Source organism: Bos grunniens, chromosome 5 (assembly GCF_055505025.1).
Source record: "Bos grunniens cultivar Pamir isolate PY7600 chromosome 5, Bosgru_T2T1.0, whole genome shotgun sequence".
NCBI classification, from domain to species: Eukaryota; Metazoa; Chordata; class Mammalia; order Artiodactyla; family Bovidae; genus Bos; species Bos grunniens.
This window is the reverse complement of record NC_141169.1, coordinates 21,613,307-21,633,953: the sequence shown is the minus strand read 5'-3', so window position 1 is coordinate 21,633,953 and position 20,647 is coordinate 21,613,307. Positions and strand designations below refer to the sequence as shown.

Below are 20,647 nucleotides of genomic sequence, written 5' to 3'. Positions count from 1 at the left end.
AGCGACTGATCTGATCTGATCTGATGGGTAAATATGGTGAACTAGAAGTGAACTTTATAGACAACTGACAGTTACCTAATTTTTTAGGAAAAAATGGTTTAAGATTACTTAAGAATAATTGCGAATAGGTATATGTATCTAAGTTATAAGGAATAACCTGAGTGTGTAGAGTCCAAGGAAACATTTCACTAATTTTTTAAAAGGTTCATGAAAAAATCTCAATAGTTCAAAATTCTGTATTCTTTGAATGGCTTAAGTTGAGATTGCGCTTTTGACCGAGCAGGTATTTGGTGTTCACATTTTCAGGATCAGTTTTTGCATTATTGATTGTCCATTTCTCTTAGGTCTAAAAAATCATTGGTCTGGCCCATGAGTAAATGATTTTGCTCAGAAACATACTCAGTGGCTATATTAATATTTATTGATGTTCTGCTGAAAGGTATGAACTTCCAATCCTCCAGGAAATTTTCTTGGCTCCTTCCAGGTAATTAGACTTCTCCATACCTCTATCACATTATTTAGTCTTGCATAATTACTTCTACTTAACTGAGCCTGCACTGTTCCCATATCTTCAATAAATAGCAGAGATATGTACCCTGTGGTCCCATGAAGCACTTGACTGTATTTGTTGTAGGATGGTGTCGGGGACATTTAGGACAACATCACACAATGCTCTTTCATGAGGACATGAAGGAAAAATTTCTCTCAGGCCTCAGTGTCAGAACAGGTTGCAATTTTTAAGAAATTTGTTTATGTTCTAGGCCATCCATCTTGTAAATGTGTTTGTCATTTTTTTTTTTCAGAAAACTAGATCTTAATTTTTGCCTCATTCTTCCCTGGCTTTGTATTATTTCCCACACCTCTATCTTCCCGTCACCCTAATCTCTTCAAGGAGGTTATTTTCTAAAATATTACCATATGTGCTTTAAAAATTGCCTTATATACCTACTGGAATGAGAGAAAGTATGCATTCATAAGGAAATAGCATTAATAACTAACAAAAAACATCAGTAATAATTGGCCAAGAGTAAGTTTCTTGAATGAGGAACGCTTTTCTTGCTGTTACTCTCCATTGATCTTAAAATTAAGGCCTTTTTTTTTTTAAATTTCACAGAAAGAACAGGTGGCCAGATTGTTTAAAATTATCCTTAAAAAACTGCCATTGAAATAAATATATTCAGCTTCAAAAATAGCATTTATCAATAACCTTTGTCAAGGGAATGAAAATTAAATTTAGTGAAGTTATAGGAATGGGAGAGAACTCAGTGAAGGCAGTTGTATCAATTAACAATAGAGCAGTGATTTTTCTCTTGTCATAACAGGATGTCATGCAAAAAAAAAAATTTAGAATATATGTTGATGGCCTGTAATACCTGAAACTGCTGAAGTAGAAGCAAACTAATATGGGTAAGCAAACTACTTACAGAAATCAATGTCCATTTTAGATAATGACATATAAAAAAGATCTTAAAATTAGGTTATACAAGTATAATGAATTGGTGTACAACTTCATTAATACTAGAGGATAGTTTGTCTCAAAACTCATCTCTATATATTCTGAACAAAAAACAATTAAATTAGAAATATTTCTACTATTTATTTCTTCTGGTGAAAAAGGCATGCAATACTTTATATTGTATCTGGAATTATGTCTTACTTTGGCCAATTTATATAATATATTTTAAAGTTTCAAATATATGGTTGGCATATAAAATACCTCTTATTGGAAGAAGTAACTTGTTAAAGTGTCAGTCAGCCTGAAGTAAATATTCTTTTCAGACTATGGCAAAAATTAAAAGCTAATCTTTCTCTTTACCCTCCCTTTTCATCAAAGATACTCTGAGGATGAGAGGAAAGAATTTTGCTGATGATCCTTTAATATGGTTGTCTGATTGAGTTTCCATATGCTTCTTTCCAAAGCAGCATTAAACCATTTGATTTTTATTTTAAGCTATTGGAAAACCTTAAAAAAGTGAAGCAACAAAAATGTACAATAATTCAGGCTCATCAGGAGAAAAAGATCACTGATATTATTTGCCAGTGGTCGGTTTGTGTTTGTATCTGTACTATACATTATTTATGAGACCACAAATATAAGTTAATTATCAAAACTAGCCCTTGAAATAAGGCTTATTTTTAAGAACAACTGAGGAGCAGAGTTCTTATTCAACTAGGAAGTTTCAGAGTAAAATTTAAACCAGATTCTTCTGATGCCAAAGCAGAGAGACCCAGGCACTAAAACCTCAATTATTTTCCAATTCCTTCTCTTTCCTCTTTGCTTCTTTTAGCTGTGCCCTATATTGAGGCTTACTTTCTCTGAAATTAAGTTATTTGAGTATTAGGAACCAGAAAAAGTTTTCTAGTGATTACAATTAACACACTATCTACGTATCTCTCTTAGCTGTCAAAGTATTTAAGGAAGAGACAGGAAAGATGATCCTTCTGAACTCAAAGCAGCTTTGTAAAACACATGCGATTGAGCAATCTTTGCCAAACACATTTCTTCCTCATACATTTTCAAGATAAAGTAGAAAATAAGATACAGCTTTCATTGCCTGTGCTCATGGTCACATTCTTTTAGATAATTAATATAAATCACTTAAATTAATTTGAGCACCAGACTTATGCTTAGCGCAGAATTTCATCACACTTAGCCAATTTCATCACCTACATGCCAGCATGTGGAACCCACAAGAATACTCTTAGTAACTCAGGCTGAATGAATGGCCCAGGGCCTATTTGGGAACCAAATTTTGATATAATGATGACAACAAAGAACACTTTCAACACTTTCAAGATTTGACTGGTGGGGTAATTTGGGAGAAAGATAAATTTAAAATTCTGTTCTGTTTTACTTGGTGCTGAATAAAAATCCAAATAGTATTCAGGATTTTGAAGACTTTAACAAAACAGGGAGATTGGCCTATAATTTAAATATTATGTGCTGGAGGAACGGAGTTCACTGGTTAGGTATAGACTGGCAGAGTGCAGACTCTAAGCAAATAAACAAGTAGGACATTTGCTTCTCAATCTGGCTTTGCCTGGGCACTTAAATCATTACCACGCACACTACAAAGAATGAGGGTAGAAACCACCAGCTTTGGGTGTTGCTCATGTGTACATCTGATTCATCCTTGAGAGGCAGTTTTTCACAGAGTTGAGTGACATGGGCTATGGAGTCAGACTCCTCATGTGTGAGTCTCAAGTCTGTCACACCAACTGCGTGGCCTTGGACTGTCATAAAAACCCTCTGAGTTTCAGCTTCCGAGTCCCAAGATATCTTGGGAGAAGACTTGAGAGTCCCTTGGACTACAAGGTGATCAAACCAGTCAGTCCTAAAGGAAATCAGTCCTTAATATTCACTGGAAGGACTGATGGTGAAGCTGAAGCTTCAATACTTTAGCCACCTGATGTGAAGAGCAGACTCACTGGAAAACACCCTGATGGGAAAGATTATCTTCAGAACATGTGATTTAATTCAACATAATTTTTAAGGGAATTTTTGAAAGAGTTAACTTTTGAAGGTAGCAGCTTTAAAAATGCAAAGAGCCAACTCACTGGAAAGACCCTGATGCTGGGAAAGATTGAGGGCACGAGAAGAAGTGGGTGACAGAGGATAAGATGGTTGGAGAGCATCATCGACTCAATAAACATGAGCGACACAAACTCTGGGAGATCGTGAAGGACAGGGAAGCCTGGCATACTCCAGTCCATGAGGTCACAAAGATTTGGACACAACTTAAGAGACTAAATAACTATGATTTAACTTAGTTCAGTGAATATTATCTTTACCATGGAATCAGTTATTAGTCAACAGCCACAGAGGGTTATGCACTGGTGATCAGAGAAGCCTTCATGGAAGGGAGAGGATTTGTGCTATAATGAAGATTAACTCTACCGGCATGGGTTCACTTTGGATCCACTTACAAATCTTTTGCTGAAAGTCAGGAATAGAAGCAGGTAAATCAGACCAAGTCCCTCCCTGTCCCTCAGTAGCTCTCAGTCTAGTCATCTTAGAAACACACAGCTTCAACACAATAAAGGAAGTGAAAAAATTTAGTATAAACAAGATCTATAGTTTGGGGACATAAGGTTTCTATGAGTTCAGCTGCAAAATATACAGATGTGCTGAGAAATTATGTCTCCAAATCTGTCATGAGTCACAGACCTGACAGAAAATCTTAGATATAAGTTATTTTACTCTTGTGTTTATCTACTATTGTTTTTGAATAGTATGTAAGTCTAGTTACATGCATAAATGCTATAATGAATACAGAAATAGATGTATAAATATATAGATAAATATAATTGTAGATAAAATCAGATTAATATAAGCTATATACAATGGGTTTCCCTGGTGGCTCAGATGGTAAAGAATACACCTGCAGTGTGGAAGACCTGGGTTTGATCCCTGGGTTGGGAAGATCCCCTGGAAGAGGGCATGGCAACCCACTCCAGTATTCTTGCCTGGAGAATCCTCATGGACTGAGGGGCCTGGTGGGCTACAGTTAATGGAGTCATAAAGAGTAAGACACAACTAAGCGACTAAGCATAGCATGAGCTATATACAATAATATTATCTCATAAAATAGTTTACAAAAATATATAAGGTATATTGTATTATATTATGCACATCACATCTTATATATTATTAATTATGTATTATATTATGATATAAAATATAAATTAAGACAGTGAGGCAAAGAGAAGAGTTGTTAACATAATATGAAGCCAGGGGTTGAGTATATTATTTGAAAATGCATACTATTCTATATATGACACATAGAGATACATATAGAAATTTTCTGGGCAATAGTGTTAGGTTTTAAGGGACCTTATACATGTTCCTGCTATGGCCTACCTAAATTTAGGATCAACTGAGAGACAGAAATGAGACTAAGACAAATAGAGTTCAAAAAACCCCCTTATTACTGATAAAGGCTAAGTTGCAATATATGACTTAGGTGTGAAGCAACTGTGGGGGTTTTAATATAAAACTTCAGAAATAGGCCAGGTCATCAGTCACAGGCAAGGCTAGTCAACCACAGGCCTCAGCATACAGTAAACCTTATTGCCTGCATGAAGGGGCAAAACAGAACGCATGCTCCTGGCAAGCAGGCAACTTCTTCTAAAAAAGAAGATAGCCACTCATGCTGAGCTCCTTTTCCTACTCACTAATCACCCTGACCATTCTTCTTCCCTTAGGAGGAGTGGATGGACCTAATCCCCAACCCGGTGGCCTCACAAGCCATTAGGCGTGGCCACTGAGTTCAATATAGCTCTCCACATCAAGAGAGGAAGTCAGCCCATTTTTTAGGACAGTGGCTCCTACATTCCTGAGGCCTGCCCTTGAGGCCTGCATGAGGCCAACCAGCACTCTCAGATATCCTCTGTAGCTTTTGATTGCACAAAATCCTGAAGTAGGTCCAAGCACATCAGTGAATTTATCTCAAAGATTGAAATTTCACTCTCAGTTCTATGTTCTAACCTCAAATTATATCAAGCCCCATTATTTAATATCAGAGCTTCTGCAATGAAGTGAAATGCTGAGTAATTATACCAATAAGACAATTTCAGAAACATTGAGGATACAGATTTGCCTATAGCTCCCCTACCTCTATTAAGTTTTGGAGGAAAAGTTAACAAGTACACATTAATGTCCCTTGCATATTAAAGCATGTTGTTGTTTAGTCGCTAAGATATGTCTGACTGTTTTGAAACCCCATGGACTATAGCCTGCCAGGATCCTCTATCCATGGAATTTTCCAGGCAAGAATACTGAAGTGGGTTGCCATTTCTTTCTCCAGGGGATCTTCCTGACCCAGAGATGGAACAAGCATTTCCTGCATTGGAGGCAGATTTTTCACACTCAGCCACCTGGGAAGTCCATATGAAAGTATGAGTGAAAAAAAAAATGAAAAAAAAAGAAAGTATGAGTGAAAGTCACTCAGTCATCTCTGACTCTTTGCAACCCATGGACTATATAGTCCATGGAATTCTCCAGGCCAGAATACTGGAGTGGGTAGCCTTTTCCTTCTCCAGGGGATCTTTCCAGCCCAGGGATTGAACCCAGGTCTCCCACATTGCAGGCAGATTCTTTACTAGGTGAGCCACAAGGGAAGCCCATATTAAAGTAGAAAGATGTTTACATCCAAAGAGATTATAGTACAAAGTCAGAATTACTTGCCTCATGATTTAAAAGATTGAAGAATATGGACTCCAAAACTCCCCTTTTTCACAACCTAAGTGGACTCTACCAAGTACAGATGTCGTTCTTCAAAGACACATAAATTGCTGTTTGTTCATTACCAAGTCTCCCATGACCCTGATATTTAAAGAGAATGAAGCACTGATTGCACATACAATATTATCACAATATTGACCCCAATCTCCATCAAATTTTAAGAAACATGTTAATCCTGAGTCCCTAAACAGCTATTCTAGGCAGAAGTGTATTCCTCATGCCTGTACATACTATTGCCAGAGACCAAGAAGAGAGTTGATGGTATCTGAGAATTCAGAAGATGGAAAGAACTTTTGGTTTAACCTCATCCAGATATTGGTCAGCTTATGTTCATTGTCCCTAGCCTACAGAATTTGAGGTTAAGTACAATTTGGAGAAATCTCCCACTAGAAGTTAAATTATGGCACTGTTTAACTTTGAGAGCAGCTGTTCTCAAAGTGTAATTCTTGAGCTGGCAGCATCAGCATTTACCTGAAAACTGGTCAGGTATGCAAACTTTCAGGTTCCACTCCAGATCTAACAAATCAGAAACCCACCCTCCAGGTCATTCTGATGTACCTATGAGCTGCACTGAACTAGAAAACATCCCCAAACACCATGTCTCTTCTCTCACAGTATCATTGGAGATATTACTCTTTCTTGGCCCAGTTTTAAATATCCGGTTTTTTAGCAGAGGTGACTGATGGCTTCGCTGGTGGTTCAGTTGTTAAAGAATCTGCTTGCATTGCAGGAGACTGCCTGCAATATAGGAGACCTGGGTTCGATCCCTGAGCCAGGAAGTTCCCCCTGGGGAAGGAAATGGCAATCCACTCTAGTATTCTTGCCTGGAAAATCCCACAGACACAGGAGTCTGGTAGGTTATAGTCCTTAACATTGCAAAGAGTTGGACATGACTGAGCAACTAAACCACCACCCCACCAATCATCAGATCCATCTGAAGCTTATCTTTCTGTACATTCAAAGCTTTGAACTCCATTTTCCTGCTAAGTCCTGGTTTTCTGGCTGCTGGTGTTGCATTGACTATGTGTTCTTTCAAGTGACAGATGGTTGTATGCAAGGGTTTTCAGCCAGGGGTTTCTCCAGTCTGGAACCTCTGTGTCCCAGGGGCTTTTAGCCTTGCTTCAGGTTGTGAAATTCAAGAAATCTACCTCCCAGAGAGTTTCCACTGCTTCCCCATGGTTTTTTTTGTTTGTTTGTTTTGTTTCAAGCTGGAGAATGAACCTCCGCAGATTCCTGAACTGAAACTGCCAGCTGATATCTCTCATGACTGTGGCCCTTGGGAGGCCAGTAAAAATCAATCCCTCTACTGTGTGTTCTAAGGCTATACTCAACATTTCAGAGTTCAGGACTTAATTGGCACTTGCGTCTCCTATGTTCTAGTCTGTGGAATTAACACTGACCTTGGCCATATATTTGAATCACCTCTAGAGTTTCAAAGTCAAAGTCGCTCAGTCGTGTCCGGCTCTTTGCGACCCCATGGACTGTATTACAGCCCACCAGGCTGCTCTGTTCATGGAATTCTCCAGGTAAGAATACTGAAGTGGGTTCCCATTCCTTTCTCTATGGGATCTTCCCAACCTAGGGAGGCAGATTCTTTACCGTCTGAGCCAAGAAAGAACATTTTAATGCCTGGACCACACTCTAGATTATTAAAATCAGAATATCTAGGGGTAGGACTCAGACTGGGTATTTGACGGCCCTCAGCTATTCTTTTAGTGTTCGTCTGTTACTATCGTGTTTAACCAGTTTACTATGCTTTTTAGTTGGGTCCCTTTACTTCTTTAGTACTGTGTGTCTTCTAGTAATGAGAGCCTTCTCTCTTCTTTCCGGTCCAGACTTGTTTTTCTGACAAAAGTGAAAGCGTTAGTTTCTCAGTCATATCTGATTCTTTGCAACCTTATGGACTGTAACCCGCTAGGTTCCTCTGTCTGTGGAATTTTTCAAGCAAGAATACTGGAGTGGGTTGCCATTCCCTTCTCCAGGGGCTCTTCCTGACCCAGTGTTTGAACCCGGGTCTCCTGCATTGCAGGTGAATTATTTACCATCTGAACCACTATTTTCTGACAAAGTTCTCCAGATATTGTTTTGTGGCATCTTCTACAGAGACATTAAAAAATCAGTAAATGATAAATCTGCCAAAAGTAACATTGTTCAAAAGAAATTTTGGACATCTTCACATTTCTGAGTTGGATAATCCTATACTAGACATGCTCCTCCATTACACTAATTTCTAACCCAGGACTGGACCTCACCTCTTATTGTCCTGCATAGCCTTTCTAAAAAATGCAGTGTAAGCCTCTCTGTTCCCAGCAAACTCAAGACAAAGTTTACCATAACACTCCCTAGGAGTGTTAGAATGAGAAATGTGTGGAATTAGGAAAGATCCAATGAAAATAGGGCATTTAAAAAAAAAAGGCTAGGCAGGACAATAAGAGGTCAAACAATGTTGTCATCCATTAGGCTGTACAATTATTGGCTTATGATGTCAGTGTACTCCATATAAGATGCAAAGAGGTGGGCGTCAAAGGATAATCACAGTGATATCATGTCAATATCTTTGCTAACTTTCAATGTGGGCTTTAAAGAGGAAAAGTATATGTGTAAATATATAAAACACTCCATTTCTTAAAGCGTATAAGGAGAAGAACAAATGAAATGTATCTAGAAGGTATTGAGGATGGATCAAATATTTTTTCAATGTGTTCTCTCTGGAGTTATGATATTGAAACTCTGATCAAAGACATAAATATGAAATCAAATTCAGAATGTTTAAAAGTCCTTCACCATATCTATACTGAATCTATAACACATATATAGAATGGAGATTAAAGCAGATCCATACATTTTGATACTGAGATTAATAAGGAAGATCATAGAGCCAAATATTACCAGAGTCAATTAACTACTACTCAGCAGCCTTCTGTTGACTGAATGACTTCTATCAGGCTAATGACTGCAAAAACATATGATAGTCAACAAATTCAAGGATTTCAAACCCTTGAAAAACAGCCATCTGTTACTTTACGTTATTATAGAGCTGATATACACAGGGTCTGGAGAAGGCAATGGCACCCCACTCCAGTACTCTTGCCTGGAAAATCCCATGGACGGAGGAGGCTGGTAGGCTGCAGTCCATGGGGTTGCTAAGAGTCGGACACGACTGAGTGACTTCACTTTCACTTTTCACTTTCATGCATTGGAGAAGGAAATGGCAACCCACTCCAGTACTCTTGCCTGGAGAATCCCAGGGATGGGGGAGCCTGGTTGGCTTCCATCTATGGGATCGCACGGAGTCAGACACAACTGAAGCGACTTAGCAGCAGCAGCAGTATACACAGGGTCCTCGAGTCTGCTTTTGTTTCTACAAAGTTTTAACTATAATTAAGCCCCCAAGTGAAGCTACAGAGACTACAGAGAACATACTGGTGGCAATAACAGGGTTCAGGTTAGTATACTAGGTTAGAATGGTCTTTTGAATTTGTTTAAAGTCATTCTGCCACTGAGAGATTAAGTCAGATTTATAAACTTGGAAAATTTTGCAAGGCTTTACCACCAATCCTGTACAATAGGAAAAAATATAATGTAATAACTATTTTGAAGACAACTGAATCTTAGCTGCTTCTCCCGAGAAACATCCTCTGAAATGCAAGTTTTCCTGTTTAAAATGTCTATAATCACCTCTGATAATATGTAAATCGTCATCATGAATGAACAGCAGTTGTGTTCAGAGACGCCCTGCATATTAAAAGGCACAGTTTGTTATACTTTGTGCCTCAAGAAAGTCTGTGTTAGAAGGAACAATTTGCTTTGTGTTAGGATGGGAAAGATTGAAACTTAAAAAAAAAAATACGAAATTACTCCATCATAAAATAAAGAGCCAGTGTTTGAAAGGTTCCAAATATCTTGGTTTTCAGTCCAGCTTCTTTGTTTTCAATTACTGTGATTGACTCTCTCCCCCTACTCCCATCCTCAAGAGATTACTGATTTCAGCCTGCGCTAAATTGTCCTTCTGGCAACCTTACTTGGGGAACAAGGGCAGTAAGGGGAAAGGGAAAATGAACTGACTTTGCTATTAGATAATGTTTCTACAGCCTTTGCCAAAGTCCCCTACCAATATCATTTGGAGACATTCAATTAGAACTAGATGATACATTTTGTGAGAACTAAGATATTGGAAACCTATTAAGTTTCTGGAGCCTAAGGGGGTGATGGTGAACAGAGTCCTGAATAAATCGGGATAAAACTGAAGTAAAAAACAGTCTATCTGGCAAATAAAAATGAAATATCTCCATTTTCTGACAACAAGAAAAGGAAATGAGAAAATAAACATGTGAACAAAGGAAAAAACACTGACGTCCCAGAAGAGACACCGGCTAGAGAGGATATGATTAAATGCAACCTTCAAATCATCAGCTTTTGTTTCTTTTGTGTTACAGTTTTCACTTAAACTTGGCATTGAACACAAATCTACGAAGAATAGCTGTACATTAGGATAGATTTTAAAAAAGAAAGCATTTACAGGTTTTCTTCAATACATACATATCTTAGCAAGTTAATATCAAATATTATGACTGTATGCTATTTTGATTAAAAAAAAAGCCATTAACTAGTCTTGATTTAGACTTTCAGACATTTATTCACTATATAGATTTATTAATTTTGAAATAAGTTAATAAAATACTGAGATTTAAAAATATATAAATTGAAATAATGGTCAACTGAGTAAAATTCGGTGATATATTTCAAAGTACTACATAAGTGACCTAGATCAAAGAACAGTAGTCTGTTAAAGAGAAATTAGAGAGGATAAAGAGACAAAAACATGCACATATGTATATTTTTCTAATGTCAAAGAAATGTGCTAGGTAAATAAATTCCAAAAATGTTAAAAATTGTTTCATTAATTTAATTAGGAAATGGATAATAAAACAACAATTGGAAAGGTCTATTTTAGGGCAAGTTACATCAGCAGCAGTAACAAATAATTCAAAATCCCAATGGCTTAATGCAATAAGAAATTTATATCTTGCTGACATGGCTACCTAATGCAGGTCAAGGGGTTTACTGCCTTCCAAGTAGTTATTCAGGGATTCAAACATCTTTCATGTTAGAACGTCACCATCTTCACCTTTGGACTTCAAAGTCACAGTGGATCTTCTGTTGACAGATTAAGGGAAGAGAGAAAACCTGAAGAAAGAATGCTTGCTCTTCTGATTTGAACCAGACGTTGCACATGACCTTCTCTCTCCCTATCAGTTGGCCAGAACTAGCCACATGGCCCAATCTAGAGTCTAAGAAAGTGGAAAACTGATTTCAGCTGAATGCCCAAGAGGAAAATGAATATATGAAACTATCATAGCTTAAGCAGACTAGAGCTTCATTCTACATAAAAGCTTATTTCTTACAAAATTGAGAAAATTACAATCAATGCTGCTTGAATTTTACATTCTACCTACATCAGTGTTATGTGATATATTTTATACTTGTCAATTTCAGGAGAAAGACTGATTGGCTGCCAAGTGCTCTCATAGGGGAGCATGGCCTTGGTAGGGTGTTCAGCCTTCATGTGTAGCAACAGACTAACGTCATCAGTCATGGTCAGATATGACGGTAGGCTGATAAATGACACTAAGAAAAAAAAATCACACAAGGCTTAAAATATGTACAAGAAAGTCCATTTATGAATTTATAATGTGAGGTCATTTCCACTGATGACAATGCTCACTTCTCCTATCCAGAGCTCCTCTTTCTCAGAATGAAGATACGTAAGAAGTTAGATTATTCAGCATAAATTTTTTTGGCTGAGTACAGAATCAGTAAGTATTAAGGAAGTTGTGTAGTTTTATGACAATCATAATCAGATTTAAAACCTGGGCTGACTACCTAGGAGCTGTGCGACCTCGGACAGCTTACTCAGCCCTGCCTCCTTCCATTCTCAGTTTATAAATCTATTAAATGTGCACAGTCATCGCACCTTCCACAGAGGGCTATTTTGAGAAATACATGCAAATCAATGGAAAGAGTATAACAGTTGTTCATATACAATGAGTATTCAATCCATGCCCAATATTTTCATCTAGCCCATAGTGAGATCCAGTGAATCCTCTCTTCTCCATTTTAGAGATGATATCTTTAGGTTCAATGAATTTAGTGTTTCTCTCTTCCAAACAATGATGGCTACAATAACAAACTATCATATATTTCCCCGGGCTCAATTTTTCTAGACTACCCTCTTCTTCAGTTTACTTGTGGGATACCCGAATTCTATCCCTAGGTCAGGAAGATCCCCTGGAGAAGGAAATGGCAACTCCTTCCAGTTTTCTTGCCTGGAAAATCCCATGGATGGAGGAGCTTGGCAGGCTACAGTCCATGGGGTCTTAAAGAGTCAGACATGACTGAGCGACTTCACTTTCCTTTCTTTGACTATATCATCATCACAAATGAGTCAAGAGTCATGAGTCAAGAAACCGCTCCCAAGGGTTTGAAACAGTCTCTTCTCACTGATCAGATCTACATCATAAGAACAATCTAAAGTAACTTCAGTTTCTTGGGCTGGGAATCTCACTGTGACTCTTTCTTGGACTCTATTTTATCTACTAAAATCTGCATTATTTTTTTTCCAATAGGATTGATTATATTTTCATTCTTGGATCAATGTTTAGAAAATATTAATGACAGGGAAAATGGAGAGTTGACCATAGCTTAACTGTAATGCTTGGCACAGGCATTCAGTCTGGTTGATTAGATAATGATAAACACTGCCAAACTTTCTATCATTTATAAATTCATTCATTCATTTAGTGATCCTTTCATTCATTCATAAAGATAGGAATCGAACCCAAGTAATGATTTCCATCTCACATGTATTATATTTTCTTTTCATCCTTTCCATCTCACAGGTATAACATTTTCATTGAGTTTTTCACTGGAAATTTAGTGCAGATTAAGCACTGCTACTGCTGCTGCTAAGTTGTTTCAGTTGTGTCCAACTCTGTGCGATCCCATGGACTGCAGCCTACCAGGTTCCTCCGTCCATGGGATTTTCCAGGCAAGAGTACTGGAGTGGGTTGCCATTGCCTTCTCCTAAGCACAGATTAAGCACAGAGATGAAAAATATTAAAATATCAAAAAACAAAATATACTAGTTTTAATTAATTCAAACAATGCTTAAGAGCACCAAAATAGTTTGTGACTACCCTGAACAGGTGTGAGTAGCATGCTCAACAACAGGTGTCTACTGAAAGAATCAGTGGAAAATAAGACAATCAGAAGAGGTGTGGCTGTTTCTGAACATATTAATTATTTATAGTTTTACTCTGAAATTAGGACAAATAAATTTAGGCTTAATGGTAGTAATTCAGTTGCGTAGATCGTTTAGATATACTTTTTGCTAGAGGGCAAATTGATTTGATTAAAAGGATTTTTTTGGGTTTTTGTTTGTTTGTTTGTTTAATATTATGTTTCTTATTATTGGAGTACAGTTGATGACAGTGTTGTCTTAGTTTCAGGAGTATAGCAGAGTGAGTCAGTTATATTACATCTGCTCTTTATTAGATTATTTCCCCATGTAGCTCATTACAGAGTATTGAGTAGAGTTCCCTGTGCTATACAATAGATCCTTATTAGTTATACATTTTTATATATAGTAGTGTATATATGTCAATCCCAATCTCCCAATTTATCCCCACTTCTTTATGTTACTGTCACTTAAAATGGTGCTGGGTGCTTTCAGAGAAAGTTTCTTCTGTGAGCAGCTCTGCAGACTATGTTTTAAAAATAAATTTTATTGGAGTATAATTTCTTTACAGTACTCTTAGTCTCTGCTATCCAACTAAATAAATTAGCTATATGTAAATACATATCCCTTTCTTCTTGAACCTCCCTGCTACCCACCTCATTCCACCCATCTAGGTCATCACAGAACACTGAGCTAAGCTCCCTGCCTGCTGACTATTTGAGAATGAAGGTCTCAAATCTTTCAGTGTTATTAATAACAATATAAACACAGCCAGTAAAAGTCTGAGTACACATAATCTGGTTAAAAAAAAAAAATGTAACTGACTTTCTTTCCACTTAGAGTCCTTATTTCTCCAGGAGCAGAAACTTCATCTAAGCCACCTCAGGGTCATTTCAGCCCTGTTTTCTCAGAGATTGCATTGAGGTTCGAGGTCATCTCCATGGAATCAGGGCTGTGCTGCGTGTGGAGGTCAAGGGATGGTGGAGGACACTTCTTGGTACTATTATCTCTTCAGTGTGACATTTGCAGAGACCTCAATGTGACTTCCCAAGTGGCTCAGTGGTAAAGAATCTGCCTGACAATGCAGAAGATGCAAGAGACATGGGTTCGAGCCCTGGGTCAGGAAGATCCCCTGGAGAAGGAAATGGCAACCCACTCCAGTATTCTTGCCTGGAAAAGTTCATGGAGAGAGGAGCCTGGCAGGCAACAGCTTACTGGGTCTCAAAGAGTCAGACATGACTGAGCGACTAAGTTCAGCACTCTACCCAGCCTGTGGGCTATGCATCTGTAATCTCTGATAGAAATAAACCTCTTTCATGGATATGGAAGGTACTTCTAAACACTGTCTGCCGTGACATCAACTATCTAAAGTTCCAAGGCCAGTAAACAAGAAAATAGAACGAGACAACTGATTAACTCAAAGATATACCCTACTGGTCAAGAAGATAAGCACAAGAAGTAATGACACGTGGGAATGACCTGATGTTGTGTCTTTAAATTTAGGGAAATATAATGATCAGATCAAAAGTCAACTCAGTAGGGAGCAAGTTTGAATAAAATAAGGAGGCAAAATGAAAAGGAGGGGAGAAAAACTCCAAAAGAATAAATATTTATATCAGAGGCTCAGTTATGTGTGCATTTGAGAAAGCGGGCAGGGGTATTTTCTGGCCATTTATGTTTCTTCCCAAATTTAGGTTTCTGCAGCATTAAGCATAAAAGTCTGTTACTCGGACAGCCAGGTGGTTACGTTTCCCTGGCCTCATTTCCCTGCATGCATTGCCTCACCGCTTCATATCACAGTATGAAAATTGTTAAAGAGGAAAAGACAGAACCCTAAATCACTTCTATCCAATGGTGAGAATAAATGCGTCTGCAGTGCAAAAGGCTCTCCGGGCACAGTACTTTGAGGCTATAGTTCTGTAACTTTGCTGAACTGAAAATACATTCCTTTTCCTCGGTTTTAAAAGCTGCTCAACATTCACGTTTTATTAGCAAGGAAGCATGAACAAAACAGTTTTTGATAAACATAAAAGCTGTTTTGCCTCATTATATTGAATGACAACTGAGATCTTACAGCTTCACGTCAAATCAGTGGAAAAACAATTATCTGTAAAAAAAAGTATGCACAAACATTTTTCTACAAAGCTAAAGATTCAAGGCAACGTGTCTGGAATGTGTTTCTCCCTTTAGGCTGCCTCCATTCCATGAAACATCTGTCTCAATTTCCGTTCTTCCCAGAACCTCCTTTTGGTCTCTCTGCAAATCCATTCCTTCTGAAACTGCCTCCTTCTGACCCTGCAGATGGAAACCGTATGTTTCTCTGTTTAAGGAAGTGTGCTTCTCAAGCAGAGATTTCTGGACACGTTTTATAATATTTTCATGTATGGCTTCCTAATGCACCCAATATACTGTAATTTGCTTTAGGTTTGCCTTCATGCTTTAAATGCAGTAAAATAAGCTTTAGTACCTTCGTTGATTTTTCTTAGCAAAATGTCTAAAACTAAGCGTGGAGCTGTGAATTAGATATATTTTGGACAAGCAAAATTTTTTATTATAATCAATTAGCACTTGTTGATCACCTACTATGCTACAGCCTTGAGGGGCGAAGATAGAAGACCTAACACAAAGTGTACTGTAAAGTAGCCTTGGGTTGGCAGAAACCTGATGGAATCAATACCATACAATGTAGGAAGGGCTGAAATGGAGAAACTACAGCTGCACAGAAGGAGACACAATCCAGAAAAATAAATTGACCAAAAAATAGTTTAGTTTCCTTTAAAGGGATAATTTTCATTTGTGGAGCAATGTATTCAAGTGTATAAAAGTGACATTAAATCATAAGTCTATCATAAAATTTTAAAATAATCTGAAACATCTATCTAAAATACTCAGAAAGTATCTAGTGTAATTATTTATTTTACATATTTCATATTTCAAACATGAAAGCAATAGCTTGCATATCATGTTGACATTCAGTAAGTTAGAAAGTAATTTGTGTGTGTGTGTTTAATGAAAACAAAGAGGGATTAAAAAAATCAAGGTGATAAAGGGAGACTTTGGAAATTCTAGGGTGTCATGTGGAGAAGACAATGGCACCCCACTCCAGTACTTTTGCCTAGAAAATCCCATGGACGAGGAGCCTGGTAGGCTGAAGTCCATGGGGTTGCTAGAGTCGGACAGGACTAAGCGACTTCACTTTCACTTTTCACTTTCATGCATTGGAGAAGAAAATGGCAACCCACTCCAGTGTTCTTGCCTGGAGAATCCCAGGGACGGTGAAGCCTGGTGGGCTGCTGTCTATGGGGTCGCACAGAGTCGGACACGACTGAAGTGACTTAGCAGTAGCAGGGTGCCATGAAAAAACTAGTCCTCTAAGGATGATTCCTACATAAGCCTGTGAGCGGGTGTAGTCACTCAGTTGTATTTGACTGTTTGCAACCCCATGGACTGTAGCCCACAGGATCCTCTGTCCACGGGATTTTCCAGGCATGAATACTGGAGTGGGTTGCCATGCCCTCCTCTAGGGGATCTTCCCCACCCAGGGATGGAACTCATGTCTCCTGTGTCTCCTGCTTGGCAGGTGGATTCTTTACCTCTGAGCCAGTTCCTACATGTTGACAACCAATTGTCTTGAGCAAATTTCTCACCCAAAGTTTCAAGGTCAGCAGGAAATTAGGGTAGGGAGGTAGGGATTTACAATACAAAGAAACTGGGGCTTCCCTGGTGGCTCAGTGGTAAAGAATCCGCCTGTCAATGCAGGAGGCCCTGGTTCAATCTCTGGATCAGGAAGATCCCTTGAAGAAGGAAATGGCAACCCACTCTAGGTTTTTGCCTGGAAAATCCAATGGACAAAGGAGCTTGGTGGGCTACAGTAAATGGGGTTGCAAAAGAGTCCGACACAATGTAGCAACTAAATAACAACAACAAAGAAACAGACACTGAGATAAGGGAAGAAAGTTGGGAGTAAGGGGTTCTTCTAAGTGCCAGTGTTCTTAGAATCAAAAGCTCACTACATAAAACATGCAAGGAAGAAGGGAAAATCAAGAATAATCTAAAATAGAAGCCATCTTTGACCAGGTTTTCAAATTTTATAAAAGTGCCTTGTATTGTCAAAGCTCTCAAGAAGGTCAATTTTAATATCCCAATATTATTGGTAATATTTGTCATTCAAATAATAGTGAAAATATGTGAGAAATGGTATTCCATGGTCAAGTCATGTAGTGTTCATACATTTACATATTTTAGTTTAGCATAAAGGATAAAGGAAAGGAAAGTGAAGTCGCTCAGTCGTGTGTGACTCTTTGCGACCCCTGGACTATAGCCTACCAGGCTCCTCCATCCAAAGAATTTTCCAAGCAAGAGTACTGGAGTGGATTGCCATTTACTTTTCACTAAAAATGCAACCAAAGGAAGTGTAAGTCACTGTAAAGGAACAGAATATTTTAATCTAGAAAATCAAAGATTAAAAGGACTCGAAAATACACATCAGTTTCTTATTGGGAGTAGAATTGGGGCTGCAGGAGGAAGGGGAATTTTGGATTTTACTCTCAGAATCTTTCACAATAAGGCATTCTTGCAACACTATGTATTTAGAAAACAATAAACAAGGTTATTTTTAAACCTATGAAATAAACATACGCGGGTGTTTTAAAGAGCAATAAGACCATAATTAAAAAGGCACTGGAAACTATTACTAAGATTTGAGAAACAAAAATAATTAAAAAGAAAATGGGAACCGCATGTGCCTTCCCAGGCAAGCAGGCGTCACACAGCGTTCAACTTCAGGACACCAGCGACCTCTTGTGGCAAAGATGGATACATTTTTAAATTTGTGTCACGGCCACAAAGGGTGATTGAGAAAGCTGCCTGATGAAATTCTGCTTCTTTTTTAGATTGAAATAGCGACAGTGATGCCTTCCGGAAACAGAGAGCTCCTCACCCCACCCCCACAGCCAGAGGAGGCTGAAGAGGAAGAGGAAGAGGAATCTACCCCCAGGCTGATCGACGGTTCTTCCCCACAAGAGCCTGAATTCACCGGGGTTCTGGGTCCACAGACCAATGAAGGTCAGGTCCGTTAGGGCTGGATTGCACTGACGTTCACGTGTCTCTGTCTCAAAACTGCCAAGTTCCAACTCTGCAGGGACCCACATGACCCAAGGAGAGAGCTTTGCTAGAGGCTAGGTTTGAAGCAGGAGATACACATGTATTTTGTGTTAAAATATAAAGCAGTTTTAATAATTCAGCTTTGGCATGATGGAAATGATCAAATAACCAAAGATCTGGGGTGAAAATATTTGTCTGGCATCATTACTCAAAAAGCTTTGTGGTGGAATGAATGCATTTCTAGACTAAAGGATACACTATTAGCAAGATCCGAATCCATGGCTGAGAGACCAAGTCCCAGCATTTCAAGGAGATAAGTGATGATGGTGAGGATGATGGTGGTGATAGTAATAATGTTTTCCATTGATTGAGCACACACTTTCTGGGGGCCATAATGCTCAGCAGGTCACATTATCTCATGTGACTACTACAACCTCCCTGTGAAGGTATTAGTATTCATTTTTTTACATTATTACCTAGGAAACTAGCTCAGAAAGGGTTGGAACTCTCCAGAGATCACTGAACATGAGTTTCACACATTGAGTGTTAAGCAAAGTTGTTCTGATTCCTGAGTGTGTTCTTAGTGGAAACCAAGCTGCCTTTCCACTCAGTCCCAGGGGCAGAGAAAGGACAAGAGAAGACAGGGTTCCATAATATTGGACTCCACTTTGTAGGACCTGAAAGTTATGTAAACCAGGGCCTTTTGGGTGATAAAAGGAATTCCTGGTGCTAAATGTGAGTCTACAGTTTGTCTATATTTCATGTTAGAATTTGTCAGTGTCAACCTTGGGAGGTATTCAAGTGGACTCACACTAGAATACTTTTACACACGTGTGTGCTCTGATGAAGGGGGTGCAGAAAAAAATGAATAGTTTTCATTGTGAAGGTTTACTTACATTGAATGTCTCTGTACTGTAAGTTCGGGATATACAAAACAGTTTTAAATGACTACTATTTTCACAGATATTTCTGTTTAGTACAGAGACAGACATGTAAAGCAACTTAGAGACAATAGATGTTATAGGTAATATAAGAAAAAGTCAGTACATAACACAATGAGAGAACAAAAGAGAGGAAAGAGCATTCAGATCCCCACGTTCAGATTTGCTGGATATTCAGTCTTGAGCAAAGCATTCAATATTTTTTTGCCTTTGTTTCCTCATCTAGAAAATGGGGTAATCAGTAACAGATGTCACCTCATAGAGTTGTTGCAAGGATTAACTGAATAAATTTAGTGCCTGGCCCACAGTTAACATCATCAATGGTAGCGATTCTCATTATTATTGATAGAATTTTTTTACTTACTGTCAACAAATTGTTCAGTGTATGATACATACATTAACTGTAGGCACCATGTTGTAAGATGTCTAGGACATAATTCATTTTACACACCTGAAACCAGTCCCCCCTCCCCCCAGTCCCTGGTAATCACCAATGTACTCTCTGATTCTATGAGTGTCTCACTATTCACTAAGAAGTCATATGAAAAGTTGTCTTTTGTGAAATGCTGCCAATACGCCAGTCACTGAAGTGTTTTATATTGTGTCTTTGAAGAGACACAGTAGTACTAAGTACGTGTTAGTTATTACTATTTTCACTTTATGAATAGGCAAACTAAAATTTAAAATACCACAAAAGTGGTCCAAGATCATGGAGGTGGTACGTAATGGTGCTGGAATGAAGACAGAAACCACTAAATCCTGTCTTTAATGAATACATTGTATTCTTCCCACACAGTCAACTTTCTGTGGGGTGGTAGAACATGCTAAAAACAGAACCAGGGAGAGACACACACAATGAGAAGGAAATGTGCACACCCGGCAGAAAGTCCTCAAAACAGGGAAATTAAATATCTCTAGAACATTACTTACTTTTAAGTAATTTCAGAGCTTTCACAAGTTGACTGATTTGGAATTATCTGATGTGCCAAGATTAAGAGGAGTAGAATGCCCAATCTTTTGAAAAGCTCTAGTAAAATGTATGGCTCAATAATGTAAATTTTGAAACAATGTAAGAAAAATTATGACTTAAAATATTTGTTTCTTAAAGGAGTCTAAGTAACG

The 20,647-nt window shown here is 38.2% G+C and overlaps 1 protein-coding gene across 1 annotated transcript in view; it reads left to right on the top strand.

Moving 5' to 3' along the window:
- EPYC (epiphycan) overlaps positions 1-20,647 on the top strand; it is a 42,729-nt gene that overhangs the window by 10,994 nt on the left and 11,088 nt on the right. Inside the window, exon 3 of the mRNA XM_086398915.1 lies at positions 18,374-18,545. Coding sequence (XP_086255041.1) covers positions 18,374-18,545 — 172 coding nt within the window. The remainder of the gene's footprint in view (positions 1-18,373; positions 18,546-20,647) is intronic.